The sequence below is a fragment of the Lissotriton vulgaris genome, chromosome 10 (assembly GCF_964263255.1).
Source record: "Lissotriton vulgaris chromosome 10, aLisVul1.2, whole genome shotgun sequence".
NCBI lineage: Eukaryota > Metazoa > Chordata > Amphibia > Caudata > Salamandridae > Lissotriton > Lissotriton vulgaris.
The window spans coordinates 35,479,790-35,497,894 of record NC_141698.1 but is presented as its reverse complement, the minus strand read 5'-3'; the positions used below and the strand labels follow the sequence as shown (position 1 = coordinate 35,497,894).

Here is an 18,105-nt window from a genome sequence, read left to right as displayed (position 1 = left end):
TCCTCAAGGGTCCCGTTGAAATGCACACCTCTGTTGGACTCCAAAGATTAAACAGAACACAGAAGTGGGAGCGCTAAATATGCACAGTGGCATCAGAGAGGCATTTTTGACATCAGCACCTAAGATCTGCAACACGGGGCTAACAGAGCATATCAAACGCTTCACTATCTCAGATGCTGATCGTAACTGTGCAGGGACTACCATGGTCCCTTATGTTCACTCACTACAATGTCCTGAGTTCAGTCCGTTCAATTCACCTTCTGTCTAGGGAACTGAATTTAGCTGTTGCACAGATATATAGTTCAAGCTTCCTCGAAATACACAGAACTGCAGCAAAGAATGCAAAACGTGCAACAGGCGCAGCAGTAGTGCAAGATTCTCTTATCACAGCATTTCAGAGTTCTCCTTTTGAATGATGTCAAATTGGATAAACAGTACAAGCAAGGCTGGCGGAAGATGAATTATGGGGTGTAGTGGGGCAGATATACTCAGCTGTAAATGGAGTATGTATCAACACTGGATAGCCTACAAATCAACATTAAGACCTTCTCTGGAGTACTGTGTTCCATTCTGGAGGCCACGTCTATAGTCTTGAGTCTTTTTCTGAGGGCTTTATCAGGTGCATTGTGTGGAGTTTTGATTGTGACCTCCAGCATACTTTATTAAGTGCTGGGAGTCGTTGCCGGAAGACTGTGGCGAATTCTGGAGTATTCATCTTAAGCACTGTGCCATGTTCTGGAAGTCACAACTGCCAAACTCAGCCTAATTTGAGTGGGGTCATCTGCAGTACTGTAGTAACTACCAAAAGCAATATAGAAGGATGACAGAGCCCAGTTCTTGATGCATTATCTAAAGTGCTGCTATTACTTTTAAATGGCAAACCTGAGGTTTTATGGTTTCATCAGAAGCATGGTGTCTAGCGGTGGAGGTCTCATCCTTGTTCTGCATGTCACCTGTCGTTACTTTTAAATTTGGAGGTCAACACTGAAGTATTGTGTTTATTTTTGGAGGCCATATTTGTAATTATGTGGCTTGTTCTGGACTTTTCATCTGGAGCATTGCATCAGGTGCCCCTCTAAAGGTTTGTGCTGTGTTAATGATCCCACGTCGGGAGTATTCCTACTGCTTTTATAAGCCTCATCTGGCTTATTCGGTCAAGTTCTGGGCCACAGACAGAGTGTTATGTCCAGTTCAGGAACCGGTGTAGGCTGTACTGTGCAGAGCTCTGGGGACACACTTGTCATATAGTCTCAGGTTCTGGGAGCCAAACCTGTCATGTTTTCCCAAGTTCTGGGCCCACCTCTTGCGTAGTTTAGCAGTTCAAAAGGTCTAAGTTAATGAGTGGTTTGGAAGTTTTTGTTTATTTGTTAATGGGTAAGTTTATGTACGAGATTGAACTCGTAGTTTAATGGATCAGAATGTATATTCCGAGTAGTCTCCAGTTAGGCCAGGGGCTGATGTCCTAGACTAAATGGAGCAGTACAGTTTCAGGGGTGCTGAGCTTGCACCCATGGAATCAAGATAAGTACCTGAAACAGAGGTTAAAAAGCACTGCCTCTTCAGCAGATAAGAAACACACATGTAAGCCAATGAAATAAACATGTACACATACCTCTAGCACCACCACGATCTTACCACCTGCAAGTCCCAGGAGCAGGTGCGTCATGTGTGCATAGCCTTCTGGGCTCACTAGGCACCCACCCAGAGGGTCGCCCCGCGCAGCATCAAAGCCAGCTGACACCACAACCAGATCTGGGTTAAACTGAAAAATAGGAAAAACACATATTTTTTCAAAGTGTGTTCTCATTTGTTTTCCATCAGTACTTGGTCTGGACTTAAGTGAATCACAAAGTATTCTGGGGTGGGTGGGGTAGAGGGGGGAGTCAAAGTATCCAGGTCAGTTCTATCTTCGGCCTCACTATTGATCAACGATGGACACCCTCAAAGGTTAAGAGCAAAGTTCAGTCTCCAGGTTTAGTCAATGCATTGCCTCAGTAAACAGGCCCATTTAATCACGTACGGATATGCCGACACCTGTACCGTTTACAAAATGGTTGTTTTGGAAGATGCAATAAGCTCATTCAAAGGCTGCTTAGTGCGGCAATCTCTTTAACAATAACACTGATGAAGAGACCAACACTACCCTAGCAGGTAAATCACACAAATAAAGTTTGATTGCCAAAGACATAAACAAATGTGTTCTTCTTGTTCTCACCAGATATGTCACAAATTAACAGAAAATGTTCTTGGGAAATAACCACATGTCCAGGATCTGGGATGACAGCAGCAGTTAAAAGACCTCTGCAGAGCTTTCCTTACCTCATAGGCAATTGGCATCACAGCGCGGTGAAATGCCATTAGGTATTCTGCATCTCCCATTTTGCTGTTATTCCATGCAATATTAACGTTGAACCCTGCTCCACTCCCATGTCCCACATTGTTATAATCTGCATCCTTGGAGGCGGGGAAGAATGTGGCATGGTCATAGCGGTGGAGAGAAACATAAAGGACGCTGCAGGGAAGTTGGAGAAAAAAGTGAGATCAAACAAAAAAATTCAGCCCTAGAGACTCCAGCTCCCCATCCTCTTCTCTCATCTGCTCAAGCACACAGTGCAATAACTGCTGATCTAATCTGGCAATTTTTTAATGTCCATCAAATCGCTTTTTTAAAGGTAGAAGTGGCACAGAAGCAAATTGCTGCTGTCAAGCCCTCCGAAAATATGACTCGGAGCAAGGATGAAGTGCGTAGAAGGGAGCCAGAGGAAACTAAATAGCAGGGTGCAGGAGCAACAGTCAATGCCAGATTACTGGTTCTAAACGTCTCACGGTAAGTGGCCATATTGAAAGGAATTCAGTGACTGATTATGTGAAACGAAGGCGAGTGAATCCTCATTGTAGGTCTGGGTTTGGTTTGGGTCAGTTCTTTGTATGTTAACTAACGCGACTCTCATAACTGTAGAGAGGAGAATGAGCTTACCTTGGGTCATCTTCAAAGATGTGTTGTGTTCCATTGCCATGGTGGACATCCCAGTCTAGAATCATAACCCTATAATCAAAAAGCAAAGGTGCAATGAGCTTTATTTGACTTTTTTCAATACAGGAACCCTTATCCACCCTTCCATAGCCTAATAGTTAACTGCCAGCCCTTAATTCTCAACACTGTATCCTCACGTAGCTCTGCAAATGCATAAATCATGACTGGCATGCTAACATGGAATCCTTCCCATAGCTGTTCACAGTACACTAAATACAACAGACAGCATCTTTGCAAACAAATATAGAAACACATGTAAGCTATACCAATGCAATAAACCTGACTGTCAGTGGCACTACATTAAAATACTTAAACTCGGCCTCCACTCGACAAATGTGATGCATGGTACTTGCAAAGCCACTATATTCAGAAACTGGAATTTAGGTGTAGTCCTGCCAAATGTATTTCATCTGAGACGTAACAAGCCTACATTTCAATATTTTACCCACAAACTTATACAACTTGTGTGAATATACACACATACATCATCCCTATATCTACCAATCCAAAGAATACCCAATATTCATCTTTCCATATGTTTTGATACTTAATGACCTTCCAAGCATCACAACTGAAAATGAGATTTATTTGCTCAGAGACTCACTTGAGTTGTCGTCCAGCTATCCTCTGTGCGTATCTTGCAGCCAGCGCAGCGGTATTGAAGAAGCAAAAACCACATGCAGTGCCTCTCTCTGCATGGTGACCTGGCGGTCGAACAATTGCCACTGCATTCTGCACCTGAACAAATGTGGATGCAAATCCGGTGATCATTGAGGTAAAAAAAAAGCCAAGCCATCAAACATTATTGTTAGTGTCTTACAGATTAGCCACAACAAACATGCTTAAAAGGCAAATTTTCCATCTTGCTATGCATTACTAAACTTACTTTGCCTGTCATAACAGCTTCTACGGCACTGAAGGAACAGCCGGTAGCAAGGCGGGCACAATCATAGGATTTTGGATTAATGAATATGGAATTGTACTCGCTGCCCAGACGGTGCAAGTCTCGAGGCTTCATGTCAGCTGTGGATCGGATAGTCTGGATATATTGTGAGCTGCGGACGAAAAAGCAGCATTTTGGAGCATTTAATTTCGATATGGTCTATTACATAGGTTAAGATTTTGAGAGACAGTTTTTGAAAGGGCTTACATTTTAAAAAAAAAAAGCAAAACTATTGTTTTGGTTTAAACTAAGCAATCTGAATAGGAGGGCATCACACAAGAAATTTTAGTTTCCACTGACATGGACTTGAGTAAGTTATGTTATTTGGGGTTTGGTGGGTGCAGGGTGCAGAGAGGAAGCTAGACCCACCTGTGGCACATCATCAGTTCATCATCAGAGGCATATCTAGCAGGCAACCTAGAGCAGCGCTCCACCAGTCGGAGCTCCATATGTCGCTCGTAAATGCGAGAGATCCTCTGCGGCAGCTCAGGGTGATGACTGTGAGGAAGAAAGGGCAATCACAAGAGAAAGTTTGTTAAAGTTACGGCATCAACAAGAACTGAATACCTTATCTATAATCAGTGAGCATAGCATGGAGCTCGGAAATAATGTTACAAAACTGTAACAGCTTACATCCCACAGCAGAAAGACGAGGGGTGATTTCTCATGCCATAAAATGAGATAACATATGACCATACAAAGCTTCAAAAAAACATACAAATGAATCGTTAAGGAGCCAGTAAAAAATGGGTAATCTTAAATCTGTTCTGTGTCATCAAAAAGCAAAATGAAATGACACATTTCTCCTATCAATCTGCTTGAAGAACGCAGAGATCTCATTACAAGCAAACCTTCTTGTCCACCTGTACAGAAGGCTTCATCTCTCGTAGTCCAATTCCTTTGGATGGAGGCATTTATGAGAGTCCTAAGAAATGAAAGGAGCATTCCAAGTTTGAAGTCAAGAAACCCATGGTGTACTGAATAAAAGACCTGACGCTATGGAAGGCTCCAAAAAGAAGCATGGTAAAGTAAGAGGGGTACCAGAGTTTTTAAATACATTGTGCAACAAGCTCGCATGAGACCCCTGCAAGTTTTTTTCCATTAGGCACAGAAAAATTAGGCTTGCAAGTACGAGGCTGAGCAAGGGTGAAGACGGGAGGAGACATGCAGGAAGGAGGCGGGCAAGGCTGAAAACGGGACAAGACATGCAGGTAGACAGCTGAGCAAGAGTGAAGACAAGACGAGACATGCAGAAAGGAGGCTGAGCAAGAGTGAAGAAGGGACGAGACATGCAGGTAGGAGGCTGAGCAAGAGTGAAGACGGGCTGAGCCATGCAGGTAGGTGGCTGAGCAAGAGTGAAGACGGGACGAGACGAGACATGCAGGAAGGAGACTGAGCTAGAGTGAAGATAGTTTCACGTTATCAGACTAAAGGGTTTAAAACCAAGTTTTCTTAGCTTACGTAACTTACATTAGAGTGCTTTACCCGGGGCTAACAGGGCATCAAAGATTAATATGTAAAATGAATTATGCAGGTAAGTATGTGGGGCAGGAATGAAGAACAGGTGCCTCTGCAACTACCCAAGCCATCCCTGGCTTCCAACTGAAAGATGCATCACATTTAAAGTGTTCACTCAGAGCCACTGTGGCCTACGATGGTCATCCTCATTGCATGTTTCTAAAAAAAAAAAAAAGTTACATACCTGTAAAAACAGTTTACAACTGACAGCAGTGTGCTCATTACAAGCAAACTCCCTTATCCACTTGTTCACATGGTTCCATCTTTCACTGCCTAATTCCTACGGATGGCAGTATACATGGGAATCTGAAGAAAGCAATGGACCATTGCAAAGTCTGAAGTCTAGAAAATCTGCTATGTACTGCAAAAAAATTCCTGAAGCTATGGAAGTCTCTGAAAGGGAGCACAAAAAAGTAAGAGGGATCCCAGAATTCATTTTTTAAAAGGATTGTGTTACAAGCTCTCACAATTGATCCTGCATGTTTTTTATGTAAGACACAAAAAATGAGACTTGATGACAGAAGGCTGAGCAAGAAGGAAGATGGGACCTTTATGATGGAAACCTAGGCACAGAAAATTAGATTTGATGGTAGAAGGCTGAGCAAGACTGAAGATGGAACCTCTCTCGCTCAGCTCCATTTTTCAAGTGCTTTTCAACGAACTGTAGCTGTATCTTTACAGTATCTGGCCAAAGGGTCTAAAACCAAGTCTACTTCGCTTACACAACAGTACTTTACCTAGGGCTGCCAGGGTATCAAAGATGAATTTGCAAAAAGAATGATGCAGAAAATCATGTGGGGGCAGAAATGAAGAAGCAAAGACTTTGCAACTCTCCCAAGCCTTCCCTTGCTTCTAATTGAAAGATGCACCAAATGTAAAGAGATCACTTAGATCCATTGTGACCTCTGTGGCACATCCTCATCACACCCTTATACAGGAATAGGATGTACAGCTTCACTGATGATTCGACAACAGGCACCAAAAGTCCCAGACAAGCTTTTGTCAGTCCTGGGGCTGGAATGTTTGAACCCAAAGGTGGAAAAAACAATCTGAGGTAGAGTCTTTGTACTGGTACATTGTGGGCAAAGGGGGAAGTAATCAGGTATCTTGTTGCCTGAAATTTCTTCAAACAAATACAATTTGCAAATGTCCCCACCCAACACTAGATGGTAGGAGTATGCAGAGAATGTATGCCAACAGCAACGCATGCCATGGACATACCGTTTATGTAGAGTTATGGTCATATGTACATTGTGAAATGCCATTTGCATGTGTGGATTTTAAAATAATACAGGCAAAGTGAATTCATCAAAAACGAATGCAGAAGTATGTTTATACACAACGTTATTCTCAGCACAAAACTGTTTTTTATTTACATAGGTCCCTCTTTCTGGGATGAAAGTCCAGTGCGTGGTGTGATAAACTGTGACATCATTGGATCCCCTACCCCCCTCCTACAGTGGGAATAATAACATTCTAAACTTGCATGAGAGAATATGAAATATGACTATATGTATTATGCTCTGGTGAGACGATCCGGATTATGTGCAGTCCAGTACCCTAAGAATTTCAGGAAGAATCCGGGGGGTTTCGAATTTTGCGACCTAGACTTGTTGTCTAAAATATAATTTGGACTTCTAGTAGAAAGGGAACAAGGATTAAAACATTTTGTAGAACCTCTTGCTACCTGAATGGCCCATTCAAGTAATGACTGGAACTGCTGGAGCATGCCATGCCTCACAATTGACAGCTGCCAAAATAATAGTAGTAGCAAGGTGATCAGTAGACAACCGAGAGGGCAGGTGAGAAGGGACAGGGTCAGCTTTCTACAAACCATAATTTAAACCCTAAAAAGAATGGGACGATGGATTTCTTGTCTCCCAGCCTGGATAAAAGGCCAAGAAAGTGGGTCTTCCCAAAAAGGAACTGAAGTGAGGGGGATCAACTCCATATACAGCATGGTGACTACTTTAGCTGTGGCAAGAAGGACCAACTCAAAAAGGGCTGCCCTAAAAGATTCAGTCATCACCCTTAATCTGACAGACAGCCAAACTCTCTTTTATGTGCATGAGGAGGAGGCCAGTGAACTTGCCAGTGTGGATATACTGCACCCTCCAAACACCCCACTCACTTTGTACTTTCTTTGTGGATGGGAAAATGATCAACACTCTGTGATTAGTGAATATACGAAAATTGTTGGAAATCAATTTGTAGTTCTCTAGGATTTAGGTGAAAGTACAACCATGGTTAGCCATTAATTTGTAAGATATGAGAATATCTTCAAGGAGGCTGGAAGTGCAGCATACCCAGTAAACTGACACTTTTCACCCTTTTTCTTTCTTGTTGCTGAAGCTGATCTCCCATATGGAGAGATTATGGGTGGCGGCAGAGATAATCACAAAATGGGTATTTTTAGGAAACAATTATTTGCAGCTGGGGTGACGGATTAGAAAGGTCTCATTCTCAGCTTTTGAAAATTAAAGCCACTACAACAAATGCCCTCTTGGAAAACAGTGACCAAAACCAAGTCTTAGAGAGAATGCACAGGTACAACTGTGTGGACCTAGAACTACCTGCTCTCAACAGAGTCTGCACACCATATAGGTTATTAGATAATGGAGGCTGGAAGCCTAAGGGAAGTCCTAGAAATTTCAACAACTGGAGTTTCCTGCAGGAAAGATTTCAATCATTGCTTTTTAAGGCATTGTTTCCAAATGTATTTATTATGTATTTATTTGAGAGTTTTATATAGTGCTATCTAGACCCGAAGGTATCAGAGCACTTTACAACAGTAAATGTTCACCTCAACGATAACAAATCTATACAGAGCATCTGTGTCAGAGTGCTTCACAACAGTAAATGCTCACAAACAGAGAAGCAAGGACTATCCCAAGGTTGCTTCTGATGCGGTCACCTGGTGTTTAGGAAAGTACATTTATACAGTAGCAATAAGGGTAGTTGGCAAAGTAGCAGCTACCTCAACAGCATAAAGCAACAAACATGTACTTGTGCGTTATGCACAACTTACTCTGAAAGGAAAATGCTACTTACCAGTATGCATCTGTTCTTGGCATGTAGAGCTGCAGAGTTGTACACTATGCATAGATCCCCACCTAGTGTTGGTCCCGGATGTTTGCTGTTTGTTGTTGTCCTAAAAAGTTCTTTGGAAGTCACGAGATAGGGGACTCCTCCTTAGGACCACATTGCGCATGGGCATCGGCTCCATCCCCAGATTGTTTTTCGCCATTAGGGAAATGATGGAGCTTTGGAAGTACAGGAAGGATGCCCGTGTAATTTGTATCTAATTAAGATAATACTGGAACAGACAAGGGTAGCCGGGGAGGCGGGTGGGCGTGTACAACTCTGCAGCTCTACATGCCAAGAACAGATGCATACTGGTAAGTAGGATTTTCCGTTCCAGATATGAGCTGCAGATTGTACACTATGCATAGATTATATAGCAGTACCCACTCTTAGTGGCGACCACCCCTATCTGTTGCAGTAGTTTGGAATAATGTTTTGAGAACAGCCTGGCCCACATTAGCTTGTTGTTTTGTTTGCACATCTACACAATAGTCTTTTATGAATGTGTGTGGTGTAGCCCATGTAGCTGCTCTGCAGATGTCATCTAGGGGAATGTTCCCTAAAAATGCCATTGAAGCCCCTATCTTTCTGGTAGAGTGGGCTTTAGGAGGAACAGATAGCGTACGTTTAGCTTTGTGGTAGCAAATCTGTATGCATTTGACAATCCATCTAGCTATTCCAGATTCTGAAATGGGATTGCCCTTGTGTGGTGGTGAGAAAGACACAAAAAGTTGTTTTGTCTTACGAAAGGGTTGTGTTCTTTCTATGTAGTATAGCAACGCTCTTTTGACATCTAAAGTGTGAAGAGCTCTTTCTGCTACCAACTGTGGTTGCGAGAAGGAAACAGGCAGTTCCACAGATTGATTGAGATGGAATGGAAAAATGAAGGCAGGAATTTTGGATTAGTACGCAGAACAACCTTATTTTTATGCATTTGCAAGAAGGGTTCTTGAATGGTTAGTGCTTGTAGTTCACTAACTCTGCGCAGGGAAGTAATAGCTACTAGGAACACAACTTTCCATGTTAAAAATTGTAGTTCACATCTGTGTAGGGGTTTGAAGAGAGGCCCCATTAGCCTTGTGAGAACAACGTTTAAATTCCAGACAGGTAAAGGTGGTACTCTGGTAGGAATTATTCTTTTAAGGCCTTCCATAACGGCCTTAATGGCAGGCACTCTGAACAGAGATTGATGCGGTCTTTTCTGCAGATATGCTGCTATTGCAGCAAGATGTAGTCTAATAGACATATAGGCTAAGTTACATCTTGGTAGATGCAGTAAGTAACCTATGATGTGTTGAATAGCCACATCTAAGGGAATAATAGTGTTGTTATGACAATATATTACAAATCGCTTCCACTTGGCTGCATAACATGCCCTAGTGGTAGGACGTCTAGATTCTTTAATGACTTTATGCAGTCTGGAGGAAGGTTCAGAAATCCAAATTCTAGGACTTCAGAAGCCAGATCGCAAGGTTGAGCTGAGCTGGGTCCGGGTGTCTGATCTCTCCACGGTTCTGTGTTAAGAGGTGTGAAGAAAGGAGCAGTTTTTGGTGTGGTACTTCAGACAGTTGTAGAAGTGTAGTGTACCACGGTTGTCTGGCCCGCGTTGGAGCAACTAGGATGAGGGTCAGAGAATGCTGCTGTAGTTTGCGTACTACTAGTGGCATGAGTGGTAGAGGTGGAAAAGCGTACGCAAATCTGTTTGACAAATTCAGCCTTATCGCATTGCCTTTGGATAGTGGGTAAGGATATCTGGCGGCGAAGCTTGGAGATTTTGCGTTTTCGTGGGTGGCAAATAGGTCTATCTGAGGTTGTCCCCACATCTGAAAGAATGGCTGAAGTACTTGCATATGAAGTTCCCACTTGTGGGTCTGTTGTGTTTGACGACTTACCAGATCTGCTATAGTATTTTGTACTCCTGGGACATGTTGGGCTAGAAGGTGGGCCATACGTTCTGAGGTATGGCCCACCTCCATATTACCTGTGCTAGTTGAGATAGTTGCAGGGAGTGTGTGCCTCCTTGCTTCTGTATGTAATACATTGCTGTCATGTTGTCTGTGCGGACTAACACAGCTTTGTTCACTACTTGCTTCTGGAAAGCTTTTAGTGCCAGGAATACTGCTAGTAACTCCAGATGATTGATGTGGAGTAACTTTTGTTGCAGTGTCCACCTGCCTTGCATGGTGTGTTGCAGTAGGTGAGCTCCCCAGCTAGAGAGCGATGCGTCCGCTGTCAAGATTATCTGAGGAACTGGCTCTAGGAATGGTCGTCCCTTGGAAAGGTTTTTGGTGTTCCACCATTGCAGAGAGCGATGAGTTCGAACGTCTACCAACACTAGGTCTGTTAAGTGACCTTGAGCCTAATTCCATTGACGTGATAAGCACTCTTGTAGCGGACGCATTTTAAGTCTTTCATGGGGTTCTATGAAGATGCAAGAGGCCATCATCCCTATGAGTTGCATGAACACCCGTGCTGGGAGGGAGTGTTGTAGCTGAAACGTTGTTAGGAGAGTTTGCATGCTGGCTATCCTTGCTGGGGTGGGATAAGCTAAAGCTGTTGAGGTGCTTATTGTGGCACCTAGGTACTGTTGTACTTTGGATGGCTGTAGATGAGACTTGGTGTGGTTTATTGTGAACCCCAAGTTGGGGAGCAGCTGGATGGTGGCATGAGTGTGTTTTACCCATTGATTGTGTGAGCTGGCTTTTATGAGCCAGTCGTCGAGGTACGGGAAGACATTGATGTGCTGTCTTCGTAGATGCGCTGCCACCACTGCCAAGCACTTGGTGAACACCCTTGGTGCTGTTGTGACTCCTAATGGGAGTACTTTGAACTGGTAGTGCTGCCCGTCTATTACAAACCTGAGATACTTCCTGTGAATGGGAATGTGGAAGTATGCTTCCTTGAGGTCTAGAGTAGCCAGGAAGTCGTCTTGTGACAAGAGAGGAAGGACTTGCTGGAGTGTGACCATGTGAAAATGGTCTGACTGTATGTATATGTTTAGCGGTCTGAGGTCTAAAATAGGCCTCAGAGAGCAATCCTTCTTTGGGATTAGAAAATACAGAGAGTAAACCCCCTTGTTTTGCTGGTGCAGAGGAACTAGTTCTATTGCACTTTTTTCTAGCAGAGATACTACTTCTTGCTTTAACAGTGACAGATGTTCTTGTGACATTGGAAGCTTTTTGGGTGGTATGTTTGGGGAGGTAGATGTTAATTCTAGACAGTAACCTGATTGAATAATTTGTTGCACCCACCTGTCTGATGTGATGTTGATCCATGCAGGCAGGAATTGTTGGAGTCTTCCCCCCACAGGAGTGGAATGTTGGGGGGAAGGGGAGGAAAGTCATTGGGCAGGGGTGGAGGCAGAGCGGGAGGTGTTGTTCAGGACCTCTGCCTTTGTTGTTGTTAGCCCTGTAGCCCCCTCTCTGGTAGCCCTAGCTGAATGTGGATTGGCCAGGGGTTTTGTAGGAAGTGGAGGGAATTTCTGAGGAGTAGCCTCTTGTGTTGCCTCTGTACGATGAGCGACAATAAGAATGTCTGGGAGCTTGCTGCTGCAAGGCTCCCATAGATTTTGCAGTGTCGGTGTCTTTCTTCATTTTTTCCAAAGACACGTCAACATTTGGGCCAAATAAGTGTGTTTCATAAAATGGCTGATTAAGTATGGAGTTTTGCACCTCAGGTTTAAAACCTTAAATACGTAGCCAGGCATGTCTACGTAGTAAGGTGCTGGTATTTATTGCCCTTGAGGCAGTATCTGCAGTGTTTAGGGCACACCGGATGGAAGTATTAGTGATATTTTTACCTTCCTGTATAAGTTCATTAGCCTTGTTTTTATATTTGTCTGGTAGGTGCTGCTTTAGGGACTCTAGTTCGTCATAATGTGCCGTGTCATATCTTGACAGCAAGGCTTGGGTGTTGGCAAAGCGCCAGATGTTAGCTGCTTGTGCCGCAGTTCTTTTGCCAGAGGAGTCAAGGAGTTTAGATTCTTTGTCTGGTGGAGAGGCTTCACCTGTTGTTTGGGAATTAGCACGTTTACGTGCATTGGATACCACTAAAGAATCTAATTGTGCCGGGCATTTAATATAAGCTGGGTCTGCAGGGGCAGCTTTATATTTTTTCTCAAAGCGGGGATTGAGGACCCTAGCTCTAACGGGGTCTTTAAAAACCTCTGTTGCGTGCTTGATGAAGCTCTTAAGCATTGGTAAGATGGCCGTAGACCTTTGTGTATTGTCAAAAGTGTCTAATAGGAAGTCTTCCTCCACTGCATCAGTGTGTAAGTCCACCCCATGATATTGTGCAGCCCTCTGGACTAGCAGGTTAAAACCTATGGTGTTCTCTGGTGGGGCAGGTCTGGAAGGATAGACATCATCCTGTGGGACGTAAGGCACATCAGGGGTGTTGTAATCATCCCATGAATTAGGCGACTGAGGGGGACTATTAGTCTGTGGTGGGTAATGTACACCCCACCTTCATAATCAGAATATGTGTGTACATCATCGTCTGGATTAGGAGATGGTGTAGGTGAATGCTGTGGTGGAGGAGGTGTATGAGTAGGAACAGTATGGGGAGGTGGAGGAGAAGGGACCCTTAATGGAGAGGTTGCAATGTCTCTCTTCTTTGCAGGGGGAGGAGGTGCTGGCACCTCAAGTGGTCTCTTCTTGGAGCAGAGTCAATTGTCCAGTTTTGGGATCCTTTACAAGAGTTTTGGTGTAAAAAGCTCTCAGGTACATCCTTTGGAGTCGAAATTTCTGGCTCCGTAGGTTTTTTAGGCACAGAGTCAGCAGTTAGCTTAGGAGTGTGCCCTTTCAAAGTGTCTTTTACGGGAATCTGTTTCTTCGATTCCGAGAGTTTTTTCGGCTCCGATGCATGGGAATCTGGAGCTTTGGTGGATTTTTTACTCGGCTCCGAGTGCGGTTTCGGTGTCGATGAACCGCTGCCAGTCTTCGGCGCCGTGTGCTTGGGTGTCGAAGCAACGGTCGACATGGAAGAGGAAGATGGCTTTTTCTTCGGTGTAGGTAATGGGTCAGCACCGGAAGCAGCCTGGCTCGAGCCCGAGCCGCCTAAAGGCTTGTGGTCTTCTTTGCCGGACCCGAAGGCGGGGCGTTAGAAGCAGTGTCTCGGTGTGCACCCGAGCCCGAAGGTGAAGGTGTGACCGAAGCCTTTTTTGATGGTGTCGAGGAAGGGGTGGGGTCGACGGTCTTACTTACGACCCGTTGAGCTGGAGTGACTTCCTCGTCGTCGGAGTCTTCAGCATCTGATGATCCGATACTCTCTTCGGCGTGCTGGTGTTCTGGCACGTCGACGCCCTCGCCGAAGATGTTGTTGGGAATCTGAACAGACGAGCGAGCCATGGTTCTTCAAGCTTGTCGGTCCCGGATCGTCTTCTTGGAGTGGAATGAGGTACACGCCGAACAGTCTTTGGCCTTGTGCTCTGGTGAAAGGCACAGGTTGCACACCGCATGTAGGTTGGTGTGGGGAATCTTCGACCCACATTGAGGACACTTTTTGAATGGAGTCATTTCTATGAACCAGAAAGGGAATGCCTAGGTAGTCCCGAAGGCCTTCGTCGACGACCGGAATGGAAGACTTCGAAGTTGGTATAGAATCGTGTCGTAGATCGCGATCGAGACAATACCGTGGAACTGGGTGAGGATTGCATGCCGAAGGAAATTCGGTTCCAAACTGGAGTGCAGGAAACACATCCAAGCCCGATGGCGGAAAAAAACAATCTGGAGATGGAGCCGATGCCCATCCACAATGTGGTCCTAAGGAGGAGTCCCCTATCTCGTGACTTCCAAATAACTTTTCAGGACAACAACAAACTGCAAACATCCGGGCCCAACACTAGGTGGCGATCTATGCATAGTGTACAATCTGCAGCTCATATGCCTCAAACCTATGCTTTAGCTGAGCTCTCTTGGTACTGTTGCATATAGCTATTGTGATCTTTTCCAAGATCTGAGTTCCAATAGAGAAAGTAACTATATAGCCACGTCCATCAAGGCAATGCAGGATAATTGTGGTGTAAACTATCACTTTTCCATTTCTTACCATTTTGAATAGTGGTTTGCCAGAAAGGTGTCTCAAAACAGTGGAGTATGATGGGCACTTTGGAAGAGCCCTTCTGGAAGAGTGAATACTTCCTTCTGCCAGATCTTTTCTTTGCCAATCACGAGTTTCAATAGAAGGGTGTAGGGTTTAGCCCTTATAAATTCTCCAACACCCTGTGAAAAGCTCTCTCTTGTGAGCGAGTTTGGGGGAAGCACTCATGAATGAATGGACTTAATGTTGAGCCTGAGGAAGATGGCCAAAAGGTTCATGAGGAGCAGTTTGACCAGAAGGCAATCAACTGGTTATCAGTTTTGATCCTAAAGCCGATTTGTTCTCGAGCTTCGGAGGATAAGTGATGCAGTGCGCACACAGTCTAAAGAAGACCACTGATGTCAATGACTTAGTAGGATTGAAACCCCTAATATCGGAGAAAGAAGCATAAGCTTTATCCGTGGTCACAGACCATGGTGTGGGGTACTGTAAGCCTCTACCACATCTTTAGAATGGAACAGAAAAGAAAGGTGGTCAAAGGGAAATTAATCTTGCCTCTCCGCTGACACCAAAGCAAAAGACAGAATACAGAGCAGTGCTTGGCTGCTTTGCTCACCTGTACTCTCTAACATCTAGACTGATCCCAGTTTGTCCAAATTATATTGATACAGGGGCAGACTGCCTGTGAAAACAACATGTACAAAATGTCAGTCATGGTTCAAGAGTGCGTCAAGAAAGAGGCAGTGACGATGCTGGGTCTAGGAGTGATTTAACCCCCTTGTGGTACACAGGCCTGTATAGTGGTGAAGGCATCCAAGCAAAGGCCAGTGGACCTGTCCTTCTGCATTAACTATCAAAGTTTCAATAAAGAGACTTACACAAATACCAAACACATCGCACAAACCAATGAGCCTGTGGGCAAGCTGCAAGGCACCTTATTATCATTAATCTGAGCAGGGACTACCAGCTAATGGCTTTGACCCCTGGAGCAAAGGAGAAGGTAGTGTTCTTAATATTTGAGGGTCTCTATCAACTCACTGTCATGCCAATTTGCTTCTATGAAGGCCTCACCTTGTAGAGACCGAACAGTAATATGGTGGATGGTCAAGATGCATTCCATGTCACCTACTTAGAAGAATTAGCCGTCTTCAGTAAAAACAGAAAAGAGTAACTGGGACGAGTCCTGAATGTGTTGGCTGAGTTACAGAAGGCCAAACTGACAACAGAGGCAACAAACTGGCAGACTGTCCAGTATTCTGATAGGTGTCTTGGAAACATGGGAGGGAGTGGTATGATCCAACCTCTTAAAGCCAGTGTCAAAGTTGTGGTAGACTGAGCTGGCCCACTAACCAAAGTCCAGTAGGAGAATGCTACATCTCATCTCTTACTATCACAACTTTGCAGCAACATATGTGGTCATACTTGACCTTTTAAAAGGGCCTAACCTCAACCCTTAAAGAAATCTAAGAAAACAATCTCAATTTCTCTCGTAGAAGTGAAGATGGGTTTGTGTAAAGCACCTATACTCAAGGTTACCAACAATTTAGGCACTTGTTTGTAGAGACCAATGCTTATTATAAGGGAGTTGGGGCAAGTCTGGCTCAGCTCTATATGAACAGCTAGACACTTTTGGTGAACACTGCAAGTCTTCTACAACTGAGAAGGACTACTGTGCTCTTGTCTAGGCCTCAAGGCGTTTTAGACACTGCTTAGGATTCAGTTTACAGGACAGATGAACCACAACCCCCTACCGTAAGTGATGGCTATGAAGAATTAAATCCAGAATTACAACAGAGGACGTCACTGTGGAACATAAAGATGGTGTCTCATGGTAATGCAGTAATAAAACAATGAGATATAAGGGAGAAAAGACTAAGCCACAGTACGTCCTCCAAATTAAATACCTATAAGCACATAGAGTACGGGGCTGACAAAAAGCTTAACCAGGACAAAGGCAATGTGCCCGGTTTGTGTTTACTCTAAGACCAAATGCAGACTCCAGAGTTTCTGGATAAGGAAGCCTCATCTACATTATGTGGCTGCTTCTTGAAGAATGTGCGAGTATAGACTGTAAACATGATGTGATTTGTGACCCACAAATGGGAAAATTCTTTTTACGTAGTGAAGGTAGAAAATTCTTAACTCCCCGAAACGGGTCTCTGCGCCTTGGTTCACCGCTGCACTGTCGGCTACGCGGCAGCAGTGCAAGGTAGCCGAAAGAGCCTGGCGGGCACACTATGATACTGTTGCCAAGCGGACCTACAAAACGGTGGTTAAGGCTTATTACCGGGACATTCGCCTGGAAAAAAAAGCATATCTAGCCAGGAGAATAGAAGCTGCTTCTAACTCCTGCAAGGAGATTTTCTCCATTGTGAGAGAATTCACGTCCCCATGGTCTAACACCTCGGACGAAAAGCCATTTGGTACCTGGGCTACGGACCTTGCTGAGTTCTTTGCGAGCAAGATCCAACGCATTCAGGAGTCGTTCCTGGCACCAGTGTCCACGGTCCAGATTGAACCTGATATCACCATATCGCCGCAGGCCTGGCCAGGTGTGACGCTGAGTGTGTTTCCACCGATTTCTGCTCCTGACTCCTTAGCTCTAATGGGCAATTTAAAATCGGGCTCACCCCTTGACCCATGCCCTGCTAAATTTCTAGCGAAAGTTGCGGAGGTGATTAAACCACTGGCCAACCCGCTGTTAAATCTTTCGCTGAAGCATGGAGTGGTCCCACAAGCTTGGAAACAGGCGATGGTGATTCCCTTGCTCAAAAAGCCAGGCCTAGATCCGAAGGCCCCAGTTAATTATAGGCCCATCTCTCTGTTGCCGGCTCTCACGAAGATTTTGGAAAAACACGTTCAAGGTGTGCTTTCCAATTTCCTTGAAACCAACGAGATCCTGCATGCCACCCAATCGGGCTTTCGTCCCCATCTTAGCACAGAGACTGCGCTCCTTGAAGTCTCAGAGACCATTAAAGGGGTTCTGGACTCTGGGGGCAAAGTCATGCTGGTGATGTTAGATTTGTCGGCGGCGTTCGACACCGTTCCCCATGATGGTCTTCTCGCCAGACTCTCTGAGATAGGCCTACGGGGGACGGTGTTCGACTGGTTTTCTTCCTTTCTAGCCGGCCGCCGGCAAACGATATGGGCTCTGCCGGATTCCGCCGTTATGCCGCCTCTGGGAGTCGGGGTCCCTCAGGGCTCTATCTTGAGCCCGACCCTCTTCAACATCATTATGACCCCGTTGGCGGCGTTGGTGGAGTCGCATGGCGCCCAGATCGTATCCTACGCGGATGACACCCAGCTCCTCTTCTCTTGTAAGAGAGGAGGTGACTTTGATGGGGAGAGTATTCGGGATTGCCTTGGGGCTGTTTTTCAATGGTTCCATCTGAACAGCCTCAAGTGCAATTCCGATAAGTCCGAGGTACTTTTCTTTGGGTGTGACACAGAGCCAGACTGGCAGGCCTGGTGGCCAATGAATATGTTC

At 44.8% G+C, this 18,105-nt stretch overlaps 1 protein-coding gene across 2 annotated transcripts in view; it reads right to left on the bottom strand.

Annotated features, from left to right (window-relative positions):
* HDAC6 (histone deacetylase 6) overlaps positions 1-18,105 on the bottom strand; it is a 167,787-nt gene that overhangs the window by 63,435 nt on the left and 86,247 nt on the right. For both annotated transcript variants that reach the window (XM_086940369.1, XM_086940370.1), the window contains 6 exons: positions 4,347-4,475; positions 3,921-4,089; positions 3,639-3,772; positions 2,978-3,046; positions 2,320-2,512; positions 1,613-1,762 (listed from right to left, as the gene is read on the bottom strand). In XM_086940369.1, the coding sequence (XP_086796495.1) occupies positions 1,613-1,762; positions 2,320-2,512; positions 2,978-3,046; positions 3,639-3,772; positions 3,921-4,089; positions 4,347-4,475 (844 nt within the window). The remainder of the gene's footprint in view (positions 1-1,612; positions 1,763-2,319; positions 2,513-2,977; positions 3,047-3,638; positions 3,773-3,920; positions 4,090-4,346; positions 4,476-18,105) is intronic.